The following is a 15,757-nucleotide window of genomic DNA, read 5'->3' on the forward strand; positions in this document are numbered from 1 at the left end:
ATTAACTGTTGCTTTCAGTAGGTAATTTTCTACAGCTTTTATTTATTTATTTAATGTAATTTTTTAAATATATATAATTCATGTATTTTTACATTTTACAATTCATGTTCATTTGCATCACAAATATTGGAAGTATTATTTTCCTGAAGTGGTGCTTCATTATTCTGTGTTTGATATTTGGCGGTATTTGTTTCTCAGTGCCTGCATGCTCATTCCTTTAAATCCTGGGAGTTTTGCACTGTGTTAAACATTTCAAGCTGTTTTGATTCATGCATAGTGGTGGAGTTCATTTTGTTTTTAACGAATGAGACCGTGTGTAATGATCGCTCTGTGCATATTCATATTTGATGGCTTTATGATCTGTTTGAAGGCAAAGTGATATAATGTTGAATAGATCGTTTTTCCTTGAAGTTTGTGAGATTTTTTTGGATATAGTTTATAAAGCATGTCTACGCGGTGTAAGAGAAGAGATGCTTCCGGCTGAACTTCTCCGCTCTCTCTCTCTCTCTCTCTCTCTCTCTCTCTCTCTCTCTCTCTCTGCAGATGTTGTGGTTAACGGTGAGCCGTGTGACTGTGACGTGATCGCTGACTGCAGGGTCGGAGACGCTGTGCCATTAGAGGTGAAACTGACCAACCGCAGCAAGAGCGCCGTCGGGCCGTTCTCTCTGACCGTCGTCCCCTTCCAAGACTATCAGAACGGAGTCCAAAACTATGACCTGCAGGATGCCGTCACTTTCATCGGCTCCAACACCTTCTACATAGGCACGGTGAGCCAATGACGCACAGCAGCAGGACTCGGTCTGAGCCGGGTCACGTCCTCGTCTAGCTCTCAGTCACAGTCACCTCGAGGTGTTCAAGACCCACTTACACAAAACAGAAATCCACATTTAGCTTCCCCCAATCATTTTGTGTCCATTCTGAGACTCTTAAGGTGTTTTCACATGATTTTGTTTCTTTCGAGAGAGGTTTGCAAGACATTTGGCTTATACACTAACACGCATCTACTTTTTCTCTATTAGTGTTATTTTCCACATTGGAGTAAAATCATCATAACTATAAAAAAGTATGGGAGTTATGTAAACAAATGAAAACAAATTTTGCTTTATTTAGTTATTCAGAAAGAATTAAAAGCATAACATAATAAACCTTTAGATGAAAACGTCCAGTCTTTTAACTGGTATAGTGTATGTGAAATAATGACAGAAATATATTAATATACATGTAGTGTTGCATAATATTTTTTTCAATATTTGTAATGCATACACACACACACACATATATATGTATGTTAGTAATTTGTTTATTTGTACAAACAAAATAATTATAAATATTAAATCATAAACCTTTAATGTTTTAAAGATAATGTGAAGCATAAATTCATTTTTTGCACCCAAAATTTCACCTTGCAGTGTTTTATCCAATCTTTTAACTGGTATAGTTTATGTGAAATGATGACAGAAATATATAAATGCATTTATTTATATAAATACATTTTTTATTTTAATTGTTATTACTGCTATTAATAATAATAATAATAATAATAATAATAATGCTTAATTAAACTGAATCAAATTAAACTGTATGAGTAATTGAATTTATTGATTTATTTGTACCAACAATAATTACAAGCATTACATCATAAACCTTTAGATTAAGGTGTTTTTAAGACCAAGAGAAGCTTAAATTCAGTTATACGTGTCTGAAACTGGTAGCTTATGTGAAATTGTCAAATATATATTTTAAATAACACTACTGATGTTATTCTAAAAACATGATGTAGATTGAATCACTAAACTGGAGCAAAGTGAGATCCAAGGCCATTTTAAGACCAGAAATCCCTTTCCTTTGTTCCACTTGCAGTGGTCTAGGTTTGGTTGTTTTAAAGAGGAAGTGCTGAAGTCAGCAGGTGTTTGAGGTGTGTGATGTTCTCGTCCGCAGGTGAACCCTACAGAGAACTCTGTGTGTGTGGGAGCCCTGCTCTTCTTATACACCGGTGATTTCTATCTGAACATCAAGTTTCAAGATGAGAGCACAGCTCGTGACCTGCCGCCCGCCTGGTTCTGTCTGCCCAGCGTCCACATCAGAGCCCAGGAGCCAATCCAAGCAGCCGCTTGACCTTCTGAACTCTGACCTTTGACCTCACAGACTCTGGAAGAGATCTGCTGTTTTTCAGAGGACTACTGAGCTAATCTAGAGCAAGTGCACTTCTAGTGTATGAAGCCTTTAGAGTTTGAAGATGTTTTAATTTATGCCAAATCTTCCACTTTACGCTCCATTCTGAAGCCCTCATTCTCCTCTTTAGACACAGACAAGAGGATAAGGAACATTTACATTTGGTAACCACAAAGTGACAACATCGAAGGAGGTCTTACAATTTAGCCCTGATGAAACTAACTTATGAAAATGTTTCCAGCTCATATTTTACCCCCATACACCCCAGAAATGAAAATTTGATTTAGTTGAAGCCCTTCTTCTTTTTATGACAAATAAGAACTTTTTATCTTAAACCTCATTACTGTAATGTGTTTGGTTAATATTTTAGAATTTGTTTGTTTTGTAATTCTTATAATTGTAAATGTTGATTCTCAGAATTATATTGCTGCAATGCTGCAATATAATTATTTTATTTTCAATAATATTGAATAATTATATATATATACATATATAACAATAATTTGACTACAGTATTTACATTATTTATTATATTGTAATATATTGTATAAAAATGCTAAAACAATCATCATCAAATTTTAAAATTTGATTTGTATTTTTTTTTTTACATTGCATTGCATTGCAGTAATGAGAGTTGGAGGGAAAATGCTCTTAATTGTTATAAGAAACTCTGAATTCCAAAATAATTCTTAGTTCTAAAAAAAACAAAATAATAATAAATATTCTAAAAACATGATTTACCTCTGTCTTTTGATTTTGGGCTGAAATATGACCTGGATATGTTCTCTGCAGGTTTTGTAGGGGGTTTGCATTAATAGTGCATGAAAATATGGTCTACACACAATTTTCATGTATGAATGCATCCAGCTTTTAGCACATTTGGATCGGTTTTTGGGGGTTGATGCATTAATGGGTTTGTGACAGCGTGTGGGAACCACGACTTTGATTCACATTTGTGTAATTATGAAACTGGTCTAGTCTCTTCAATGTATTTGTTTATGAATATGATCTAATAATTGGTATGTTGACTTTACTTGACTTTGCAGTCATACAAATTAGATAAAATATTGATTAAATGTTCATTAAAAACTCAAAATATAATAAAAATATAGTGGTTTGAAGAGTTTTTCAACACTTTAGGATTCATTTCTTAAATGTGTTTCAGACCTGCTCTAAAATGCAAAAAAACAACAACAACATGAGCATGACAGGATATGAATGTGCTGGTTTTCACCTCATATTGTTCTAGGAACTGAGGTCTTTTTTCTGTGGTGAGCTGATGTGATATTAATGCTTTTATTGTGGTGCGGTCCAGCGATGATAATGCAAGAGGCGGATGAAATGGTCTACATTATGTGCTGTAATGGTAAGTGATTGCAGTTGCAGTAATTCCATTAGCATTAAACGTCCACTCAGGGATTCCAGAGCTGAGATTGTCTCAAAGTCCATCTGACCAAATTGTGTCTCTAAATCTCAGAATCATTTACAGAAGAGGTCATTTGCTTTTAATATGATTCATCTGAGTGTTCAGATAATATTACAATGGCCGTTTATGACGAATATTTAGGTTACACGAGGAATAATGTCAGTTAACTCTAAAACTAAATAAATAAATTCGGTTTTGATTGCGTTGTCATAAGAAACTGAAGTTGACTGAAAGTAATTTAAACCATCATTAATGAGATGCCACTTTTGGAGCAGAAACTTGGTGTCCTGTATAGTATAAATTACAGTAAATAAGAGTTCTTTAATAGATATAAAATAATAAAATAACATTATTTAATTTTTAGAAATACCACTATATTATCACAGTATTTACAACTGTAATTGATTATATTATTTAGTATTTATCAATAATTAAATTATTTTATATAAAGCAATTTTGAATTGGAAAGTAAAAAAAATAATAATAATAATTGGTATCTCCTTATACAAAGATAATTAAATCAATGATACAACATATGAAATAATCTTGGGAAAATAAATTAAAACTAAATTAAGATGATTATTGATTCCAGACATGGTATTTAATTTCAGATTGAAATGGAAAAATATATCTATAAAACTTGCATATAATTTTGAATTCTACATTGAATTCGAAATTAAATTCAGTTTCTACAATCAATAATCTTCTCAATTTAGTTTTCAGTTTTTTCTTCCCGAGTGGTAGCATGTTATATAATTTGATAGTTATCTTTGCATGAGGAATGTATTTTTTAACCAATTTATATTAATTATTAATAACTATAAAGTAATAAAATAAGGTTTTAGACCTTTACCTTTGCTTGTTTAAAACTGCAGGAGACAATGAGCAGTGATCAAAGAGAAATGAATTATTTTAATGACACTTTAAACTTTTCATATTTATCTAAATTAGCATGAGTTAATGAGCCGAAGTGCTTAAACACACACAAGCTCTGAATGATGAACCCAACAAAGTTTTTTGCGGCCCAGACTGACTGACTGTGTGTGCGTGTGTGTCCGTGCATGTGTCCGTGCATGTGTGTCCTTGATGTCCGTTTGTGTGTGTGTTCACTTCATGTTCCATCATGAATGAGATTATCTGGGCACAGGTTTCCTGACGTTCACTTTGATCTGCCCTGTCGCCACAGGATGGAAAAATCCAGGAGCTTCATCAAACACAAACACACAGACACACACACAGTGAAAATGCAGAAAACAGTTTTTCTTAATATTCTCAGAGAGATGAACCTCCACTAATGCTTTCGTACTGTTCCTCCTGAACCTACAGCACATCCAAGGGTGTCACGACTGACCTATGACATCATCAATTTGACCTTGAAATCAGTCTTAGGTCATTTGCATGCTCTATTCCAGCCTGTAAGTGACCATAGAAGAAGTGTGTTTAATGCTAATGTCAGCTGTAGTGACCCTTTTGGCAATAAATATGCAACAAGTAAATAAAACTTAATTCACCAAAAAATTGTAATTCTGTCATTAATCTTTTCTTTCCTTGCGCACAAAAAGTCTTCTTGTAGCTTCGTAAAATTACGTTTGAACCACTGATGTCACATGGCCTATTTTAACGATGACCTTTCTACCTCTCTGGGCCTTGAATGTGGTAGTTGCATTCCTGTCTATGCCCTATATATATATATATATATATATATATATATATATATATATATATATATGTGTGCAAATAAATAAGTGTATAAACAATTGTGCTATAAATGATAATGGAATAGGATTGAGTAAGATGCAGGGATGTACTAGGATGGAGGGGTAACAAATATTGTCTGGGGGAAGAAACTGTTCTTGTGCCTGACTGTCCTGGTATTTGCGGCTCTGAAGTGCTGGCCAGATGGCAAAAGTTCAAAATACAACAGTTTGTGTTCATGTGTTTGTATGCATTTCTGTACATTACAGTAAAAATATAACCATAAAAATCAGTTTGTAGGCTTTTCATGTAGTCAGTTACAGACAAAACCGTTGTTTTTTATTTTATTTTTTGCAGGTCAATTTTGAGATTTTGGGCTGTTTTGCTTCTATACCGCCGTCTTTTGAGACTTAAACCAGGGGATCCTCAGCAGTGAATGGGTGCCGTCACAATGAGAGTCCTAACAGCTGATAAAAATATCACAATAATCCACACCACTCTAGTCCAGTAATTCTGGAGTGAAAAGCTGCATGTTTGTGAGAAACAAATTCATCATTAAGGTGTTTAATTTTAAACCATTGATTTGGGCCAAACTATTACTAAACTTCCAGTGAAAAAGTCCAGCTCCTGTTCCACCCACACAATGGTTTAGAGCTGTTTTTGACTGCTCTTGTGTTAAATGGTGCTTGATCTGAAGTTTCTTAAACAGTTTCTCTCCTGATTCAGACGAGATGACTTTTTCACTTGAAGTTGAAAAAGCAATATAATGGAGTATGGATATATTTTGGCGAGAAGCAAAAGTTTGTTAAAAATGTCTTACAGATTTGCTGCTTGTCACTTCACAAGATGTTAATTGATGGGCTTGAGTCTTATGGATTACACGTGGATTATTGTGATGTTTGAAAAAAAAAAAAGCTGAACTGGGAAATGAATAAATGATGACTAGTTTAGCTTCAAGACCTTTATTCATTGTTATTCATCATCTTGGTTTATTTATTTATTTATTTATTTGCTGCTGCATTACTCAAACAAAACAGTTCCAAAGAATGGATTCTGTGAACTTCACAAACTTGTCGTTTTAAATGTTGGCTGTGTTTGTGTACAGTGTTGATCCGGATCCGTCTGTGCACAAGCCGTCTCAAACTTTATAATGGCGATAGATACTATATGACAACACAGAGCGCTTTCTCACGCTCTGCTGCAACCTAAAGCTGATCTGTGCTGTTGTAAGTGCACACTTGTGTGGATTAAGTGCACTTTCACACACTCAGAAGTGAGCGTCCGTAGCTGGAGTGCCCTCACAGCTCATGGAAGGAGAACCAGAGACTACTCAAGTTACTCTTGCTGATTCAGCCCCTCCAAAAGACGCTCTGAATGGTCGAGCGTACATGTGCTAATGTCTGTTTTCCCCAGTCAGCTTGTTCTCTTAGCCACTGTGTGCCCGCAGCAGTGCATCGTGGGAGGCAGAGGCTCAGCAGGTAGAGCTGAGAGGGATTTGTGTGTGTCTGTGGGGTCGGATCCTGATCCTGGTCTTTGGCGGTGAGGGTCCGACCGCCTCTGGTTTTTCTGAGTGGCCTCTCTGTGCCTCTCCGTCTCCTTGACAACCACCTGTGAATGAGCAGGAGTCTTATCAGTCAGCAGACAGAGCCACAGTCACGTCCGTCTCACTCTGTCTCGCTCTCGCTGGATGTGCTAAATCAGGGCTCTCAACTGGTGGCTCGCGACCCAAAAATAGCAAATAGCTAAATAAACAGGCCAACACCTTTTGGCTATATATATATATATATATATATATATATATATATATATATATATATATATATATATATATATATATATATATATATATATATATATACTTGGTGCATCCCAGCATGGAAGTCGCTTTGCATCATCTTGTTCTCACAAAGCATTAAGAAAAATATAATAGTATGACTCACACTTACATTTATTTGGGGGTTCACTTGTAACAGATATGAATGTGTCAGTGTGTTTGTGCAGTGAATTTTTTTTTTGTAGTTCTAAAAAGTTTTTATGTATAATCAAGTTGGTTGCACAAGTCATTTAAAGCTTAAATTACATTTAAACTGGCTAAAAGAAATCAAGTTGACTTTCATATAACAATGTTGAAATTGCTCAGCTTATTTTGACGAGTTGCAGTCATTTAAAAAAAGCTGCAATGTCTTAATAATTGTTTCATAGAGTAATACAAATCCATTTGTATTTATTTTAATATAAATGAAAATGTTAATAAAATGAAAATGCATTTAGTTTAAGTAACTGAGATTAGAAAACAGTTCTTCTGGAATTTTAAGTTGTTTATAAAATGTTTAAGGATGTTTTAAAGACATTTTTAATTAGGATAAAAATACTAAAGACAATACAAATCTCAAATACAATCTCTTGCTCAAATGTATTAATATAATAATATAATAACTATTGTAATTATTGCTTTTTATATATTTCTGGGTTTTGATGTTTTTGAAAAGTCTTGTATGTTCCTCGAGACTGTATTTATTTAATCAAAATAGAGTGAAATGGTAAAGTTGTGATTATTCAAATTAAACCATCTGTTTTCTGTTTAATGTTTTTTCACATGGTCCCCCAGAAATAATTCTAATATGTGTATTTGCTGCTCAAGAAACATTTCTTAATTTTTTATACATTTCTTAGTTTTTGTGGAATCTCTTATTACAGTATTTTTTTTCGGAATTCTTTGATGAATAGAAAATTCTAAATAAGTTTATTTTTACTTTGCTCCATACTGTATCTGTATAACAAAACATAACGGGTTTTTCAGTTACAGACCAATCAATTTGGTGGGGAAAATAATTCAGAAATTCAGTTTAGAAGTCTACTGTACATTGTTCTACAGTTTCATTTCAAGATTCTAATAGATTTTTGTTTTTCAGTGATGCACTCTGATAATTCTATTAGTGTGCCATTCACAGAAGAATTTTCGTGAACTCTGCATCATGTTGATCTTCTCACTGTTTCTCTACAGGTCGCTGTACTCTGCTGTGATCTCAGGGGTCTCTACTCTTATGTGTTGTGTGTTTTTGCAGGACCCAGAAGTTCCCACAGGAACTTTTGACAGTTTTGGTTGGAGATCGTTTGAATAATTTAGTGATGAGTGCATGGACTGTCACACTTCTTTTAAAGTCTACCAGATGAATCAGATCAGTGAGTCTCACTGTGCTTCAGCTGTAGAGTCTGTGTGTGAACACTGCAATGAGATCCAGTCAAGAGAATACAGAAGAGCGGCCCTGTGAAGTCCCAAAGCTTGTGTGTGTGTGTGTGTGTGTGTCGTGGAAAACGACAGTAGTATTGTTTTCTGTTCTAGTATTCATTTTTGTCTGTATGCGGCCTGTCTCTTTCTCTCTCTCTCTCCCCAGACATAATGAGAAGCTAATTTATGAGATGAAGTAAATCACAGGCTAGAACAACTTTTCCTGTGATATATTGTTTTGTCTGTTCACCTGTCATTTTCTACCACTTGAACGCTCTTGACTGACATAGATATAGCTGTCTTCTTTTATTGTTTCTTTTTTGAGCCTAATGTACAGATCTCATATATTCAGTTCACTTCAGTTATTCATAGTACATATTTCACCACACATATTTAGATCGTGCCATAAGTGAAAGTGGCGCTTGCAACACCAAAGTGCCTAAACATGCTGTTTTATTTTATTTTTATTATTATTTAATTTGATAATGAATAACATTTATTTACTTTTGAAAACATAACTGTTAATTAGCATATTCGTTTTTGCTGTGGTACTAAAACTGATATAAAGGAATCGTACATTTTCATTAATCATCGGATATGTGTTTAGCTGTCTGATCAGATACATTTCAGAATTTGCAAGTGGATGTAAAGTGTTTTTGTTTTTATATATGGGTGAAACAAGTTTTGATTTGTATCAGATATTGCTAGACAAATTGGTTGAGGAAGTAAATATGGTCAAAGAATGCCTCAAAATGCCAAAGTAGAGAGAAAACGAAGACAAATCCAGATAAATGAAGCACAACTCCTCGATATGGCACTGCTCATTAATAACTTTACAATATTACCTGAAAAGAGAGTGGTGTATTGATCTGTGATGTGTTAGCGTTGGGATATTGAGCTGCCCACTTACTGAACTCTGACAGTGAATCGAGGGTCTTTTAGCTGGAGTGGTTCTAATATTATTGCATTACAGTCTATATATAGTTCAGTTATATTAACTCATGGTTCCCAAAGCATTTAAGTTCGAAACAGTGTTTGTACCTTAAACACATAACTCAATGTTACACTCTCAAAGTTCCTTTTCACATCAAATAACACATTTTTTATTAAATAATTAACAAATGCAAACACAGTTTGTGCCATCTCTTAGTAATATGAGCGTCCAAAAATAATACTAATTCAAAACTCTCCAGAATCTTGCAACTTAGACTTCCATTATGTGCATTACTGTAAATGTGATGTTTTTTCTCCACATGCACACAATGGATTGTTTATTTATTACTGTATATATTTTAAATGTACATGGGACAAATCATTTCATTTTTTTCTCTTTGATCCACAGACAATAATACACATATTGTTCTTTCAGTTCATGGAAGATGGAGAGAGTTTATCCATCATTCGGCTCTGGTAACAAAAGAGAAAGGCAATTTATTTGATTTATTAGATTTTTTTCTGTCTTAAATTAACCTCTCTTTACTTGAGGGATTTGACCCATTCCTTCCTGCATGCAAATGAGCTCCAAGGAACCAGGAGTTCAGTTCATTGTTTCCAGCATCTGAGCTCAGAGATTTACCTAAGCTCTCTCTCTCTTTCTCTCTCTCTATCTCTTTTAGACACACCCTTCATTATATGTGCCAGTACAGGTGTGAAGACACAAAAAGGTCAAAAGATAAAACCAAAGATGGATCAGTATGAGATTAGGCAAAGAACAGTCTGAGAGAAAAGGTTGTGCTTGCACATAAGAGGGTTTTCCAAATTAATCTGCAAAGTTGAAAGCAAGAGAAAAGACAGAAATTGATCTGAACTTGGGGGAGAAACTTAAATACATTTTTTCAGTCTTATCCTGCAACAAGAAAAGTGCTGCTTTTGATGTTGTATTACACACAAAGCCTTACTGGTCAAACCAAACAAGTTTCTTCCAAACAGACTTCTTTACTAGACTGCTGGAAAGTCTGATTTATTTCAGCAAATGATGTGCTTTGGACAGTATTCAAGTGATTTGGTTCATTCAAATGGCTCATTCAAATGAAAAGGTTCACTGGCATATTAATCATTACTCACAAAGTACCTACAGTACAAATCATTTTACTTGGTGCACTGACTTAAACAGTTTAGGATCGGTAAGGTTTTGAAAGAGGTCTTGTATGCTCACCAAGGCTGCTTCATTAAAATGACAGTGATATTGTGAAATATTATTATAATTTAAAAGAACTGTTTCTTATTTTATTTTAAAAGTTCCTGATGGTAAAGATGAATGTTCAGCGTCATTACTCCAATTAGAACAGCATTTATTTGCAATAGAAATCTTCTGTAACATCATTAAAGCCTTTACTGTCACTTTTGATCAATTCAATGCAAAATGATTGAAAATCCGTTTCTCTTTTATAAATATAAAAGGCTGATGCAATATATGTTGTTTCTAAAATTATCTTGACTTCTGTATAACCCCTATTTAAAAAATTTTTTTCTTTTTAATGTAATTTTTACTTTTCCTTTTTAAAGGGTCTTTTGACGTTCTGTACACACATTGGGGAATGGTGGGAAATTGGTGTATGACTTTCTTCTTTCAGACGAATCCAATCTGAGTTATATTAAAATTTGTTTTATTATGGGACTCAGTTAGTGTTGCAGTGCTTTAGTCCAAAAGAAGTGAAATAAAAAGCACCCATCCAATAAAAAAAAAAAGTGTCTCACATGGTTCTGGGGGGTGAACAGAGGCCTCCTGTAGTGAATCAATGTGTTTTTGTAAGAAAAATATCCATATTTAAAACGTAATAATCAATTTAATCAGTGCCGGGGAATGACGTATGTAGGTCGGCATTAAATCACAATTAAAAGAACCAAAGACTTAAACTACTTCAGTCTGTGTGCTTTGAATTTAATTAATACATGAGTTTCACAATTTGAGTTGAATTACTAAAATAATGTAACTTTTCCTCGACATTATGCACCTGTATATGGGGGGGGGGGGTGACTTCAATTTGTCACTCACGCTAGAACCGTTCTGATTGACTGAAACTCGTGACTTCGATCGTTCAGTTCAAGCGATCCACTAGACCAAACTGAACAAAAACCAGATCAAAAGTGTCATTTTATTTGTCATTTTTTATTTACTTCAACATCACTTGTTATGGTTTTTAAAAGCATTTATAGTGACGAGGGAAACCGAGCTTTTGGAAACTCAGAATCAGTTAAACCAATCCTTTGCAAAATGATTTAGTTACTAAGCATTGTTACTAAGCAACGGGATAAGCAGCTGCTGGCTTGATGACGCAAATGAACGGTTCGGACCCAAATAATATAATGTTTTATATGACAGCTACAGCACATCGAATCATTAAGACATTAAAAATATGAAATCTTTATTTGTATATAAACAAATTTGAAACACGAATTAACTTGTATTTTCCTATATTCTCTCTTGATTAGTCAAACAATCCAAAGAAAACATCTTCAGGGGCGTTGCACAAGATCCCGGGCCCTATGTATAGGCAGTCCTGATGGCCCCCATGGCCCCGCCCATGAAAATATCCAGGTAAATAATATATATTCCAGACTTTTCAAGAGCCCTCTCTTCCTTTGGGGTCCTGGTAATCAGTACTGGTTTTACCCTCAGTCTGACACCCCTGAACATCTTTAAAACAGAAAGAAAAGTCACTTACAAAAAGAGATTGGAATAACATAAACAAATTTGACCAAAATGTATCTGTGTGGGTTCCATTGGCAAACAAGTGAATCACATCTTCCTCAGAAGAGTGACAAAACTCACTTCAGTGACTGGTTATTGTTATTGCAACCATAAGCTTTTTGTGCATTAACTCATTAATCCGTTGCTTGACTTCACTTCTTCATATTTAAGTCGGCATCGTAGAATATGGACAACATGTCCCTACCAATAGCGATTCCCTATAACAATCATTTTGATTTTTCAAATGTCTGTTTCTACCCTTATGTCTCCACCAATACCAAAATTAAACCTACGCCCTTGTAACTTTTTTTTAAATACATTTTAAGAGCTTCCCCGTGAGCTTGTGTGTATGAAAACATATTCCACAGGTGTTCTCTGACCTAAAGCGGGGTCCGTTCTTCTCAGTCATCGCTCTCCCGTCACACATCTAGAAAAATCCTCTGTGTGTGTCTGTGTGGGTGGAAATTGTGGGGGTTTGAAATGTGAGAAAACGAAACTAAACTTAGAGAGCACATAAGACAGAACATTACACTGTGTTTATAGACTGTAGAAGATGCTGAGCGTTCGCCTGCGTCAGCCTCTGCTCCTTTACCGAAGGATTGTGTTTGTTTATATTGATGCATTTACTGTGAATATTTATGAACAGCTCGTGTTTGCTTCTCTTGGTGCGGATTATGTCAAGTAACTAGAGTAAAATGAATCTGTCTGATTCAGGATGAGTTTCATGTCAGTATACGTGTCATGCTTGCTACAATTGTTTTTTGTTTGTTTGTTTTTTTTTAAAGTACAATGTGGGTGTTTGTGCACTTCAGTTCACTCTGGGGGATGTTGTGCGCTGTGTAGGTTAATATGATAGTTTCACACAGATGAATTAAAGGGATAATTCACTAAGAATAAATGTCAGCTATTCAAACTGTTTGTCTTACAAACCAGTATGTTTATGATTATGACATCATCATGCAGCATAACTAACTGTTTTTGTACAGCTAAAATAACTGAAAGCAAATGACACCGGAAGTCATCCAAGCTACGAATATTTGCGTCCGCTAGTACATTGAGTGAAATTCGTGACATTTGCCAAGTATGGCTACCCATACTCAGAATTGTGTTCTGCATTTAACCCATCCAAGTGCACACACACACATCAGTTGCATAGGAAATAGCAGCCTGAACATTTTGCAGAACATTTCCTTTTGTGTTCTACAGAAAAAAAAATTTAGTCAGAAAGACTTGTAACAACATGTGGGTAAGTAATGATCACTAATGCTTAATTTTTGATTAACTATTGTTTCTTTCAAGACCATAGCTAGGCATTTACAACAATGTGTACTTGTGCATTATAAACTCTTGATTCTTTCCGTCTATGTTCTGTTATTAAAGATATTTAGTGAGTTTATATATTATATAATTTTTCTTTATTTCATCATAAAACTCAGATTGGACCAGGAGAAAGCACAAATATTGGGACAGGACCTACATTTACCTACCAAAATACTCCTTTAGTGTCCAACTCACTGCAGTTATTTTAGTCACAGATCCTCACAGATGGACGCTCCAAAAAACTCTTTTCAGAAGGTCCTTATGCAGTTTTACACTTGCACAACAGTCCATTTCAAACACTTTTGATTAACCCATCAATTTTTATTTCCAGATAATTGTTTAGATCAGTTTATCTGATCATTTTATTCAGAGACAGATCCTGCTTTGGATTGAGGTGACCAAAGCAGCACATTCAGACAAGAATGGACTATATTATGAGGGTAAAATGTTAAATCATATTCTCAAGACAATGTCTGGTTGAGGGAAGTTCTCACATGCAATTTTTCACAATTTATTAATTGCAATGTTTTTTTTATTTATTTTATAACCTTGTGTGCTTAATGAATTTTTATTTCAGAATTGTTGTTACTGTTTAAATTAAGCTTCAAAGCCTATAATAGGCTTTTAAAAGTCAGATTTCCAGAGGGCAACAGTGGTAAGTAGTATGGGGTAAAGTGGTCAATGTGTGTTAAATTAAATATATCCACGCACACACACACACACACACACACACACACACACACACACACACACATATATATATATATATATATACACACACAAACCCGGTTCCAAAAAAGTTGAGCCAGACTGCAGGCTGGCCATTTCAGTATCCAGATCCTTCTTCTACGCTGCCATGATGTTGTAATGTATGCAGTATGTGGTCTGGCATTGTCATGTTGGAAAATGCAAGGTCTTCCCTAAAAGAGATCTCGGGCATCCAGTATGGTTTTCCGGCCTTGACCTTTACACACAGAGACTTTTCCAGATTCTCTGAATCTTTGGATGATATTATGCACTTTAGATGATGATAACTTCAAACTCTTTACAATGTTTCTCTGAGAAACTCCTTTCTGATATTGCTCCACTATTTTTCCCCGCAGCATTTGGGGAATTGGTGATCCTCTGCCCATCTTGACTTCTGAGAGACACTGCCACTGTGAGAGACTCTTGTTATACCCAATCATGTTGCCAATTGACCTAATAAGTTGCAAATTGCTCCTCCAGCTGTTCCATATAGGTACATTTAACTTTTCCAGCCTCTTATTGCTACCTGTCCCAAATTTTTTGGAATGTGTAGCTCTCATGAAATCCAAAATGAGCCAATATTTTGCATGAAATTTCAAAATGTCTCACTTTCCACATTTGATATGTTATCTATATTCTATTGTGAATAAAATATAAGTTTATGATATTTGTAAATTATTCCATTCATTTTTTTTACTCACAATTTGCACAGTGTCCCAACTTTTTTGGAATCGGGTTTGAGATCGGAGTTAAGGAGCTGCTGCTCTGGATTTACCTTTAAAATAAAAATAAAAATAAAAATAAAAATAAAAATAAAAATAAAAATAAAAATAAAAATAAAAATAAAAATAAAAATAATAATTTACTTGAATTCACACCTTTTCCGAGGTAACCTGTTGAGAAGGTGCAAACTGCATTAATTATTTCAAGCTGAGATCGTAACGCACGCACGCTCACTGTGTGTCTTTAATGTGGAGTTTTTCCATCTGTGTGTGCGCTTTGGTGATGCGTGCGCGCGCGGGTTTTCTATTTTTTTTTCTCAGGCTGGCACACACTGAAGTCTGCCAGCGGACGCTTGCAGTGGCATACCGTGACAGTGCAGCTTTACCGAAACGGAGCCAAATGCGAGTCGAGCCCATCCACCAATGCGTTACCGGGGAAACAGATGCGCACGTTCGCGCTCGGACCTGTTGTTTGTAGGATCATCAAGATCAGCGTTTCTGCAAAGCTACGGGAATAAGTGAGTTTTTCCTGGATTGGATCACGTTTGGAGCATCACTCGTGCGCTGCGCGTCTCCGCCGCTCATCAGATGATGCTGCTGCGTGTTCACGGGTCCTCCTCCGGTACCACCGGCATTACTCACGCACCGGCGGAGTGAGAACAGCTGAAGATGATACTCAGATGAACAGGTCGGGGAAACTTTTTTCTGGAAGATGTTCAGGGCAGTTTGGATATCTGATGGCCACGGCGATGAGT

At 35.2% G+C, this 15,757-nt stretch overlaps 1 protein-coding gene across 3 annotated transcripts in view; it reads left to right on the top strand.

Annotated features, from left to right (window-relative positions):
- Window positions 1-2,598, top strand: part of LOC113062388 (trafficking protein particle complex subunit 9) — a 182,545-nt gene extending 179,947 nt beyond the window's left edge. For 2 of the 3 annotated variants that reach the window (XM_026232210.1, XM_026232213.1), the window contains exons 22-23: window positions 544-767; window positions 1,939-2,598. In XM_026232210.1, coding sequence (XP_026087995.1) covers window positions 544-767; window positions 1,939-2,115 — 401 coding nt within the window. In that variant the 3' untranslated portion in view covers window positions 2,116-2,598. The remainder of the gene's footprint in view (window positions 1-543; window positions 768-1,938) is intronic. The other variant, XM_026232214.1, reaches the window with a different exon arrangement.
- The last annotated feature ends 13,159 nt before the right edge of the window (window positions 2,599-15,757 follow it).

Source organism: Carassius auratus, chromosome 44 (genome assembly GCF_003368295.1).
Source record: "Carassius auratus strain Wakin chromosome 44, ASM336829v1, whole genome shotgun sequence".
NCBI lineage: Eukaryota > Metazoa > Chordata > Actinopteri > Cypriniformes > Cyprinidae > Carassius > Carassius auratus.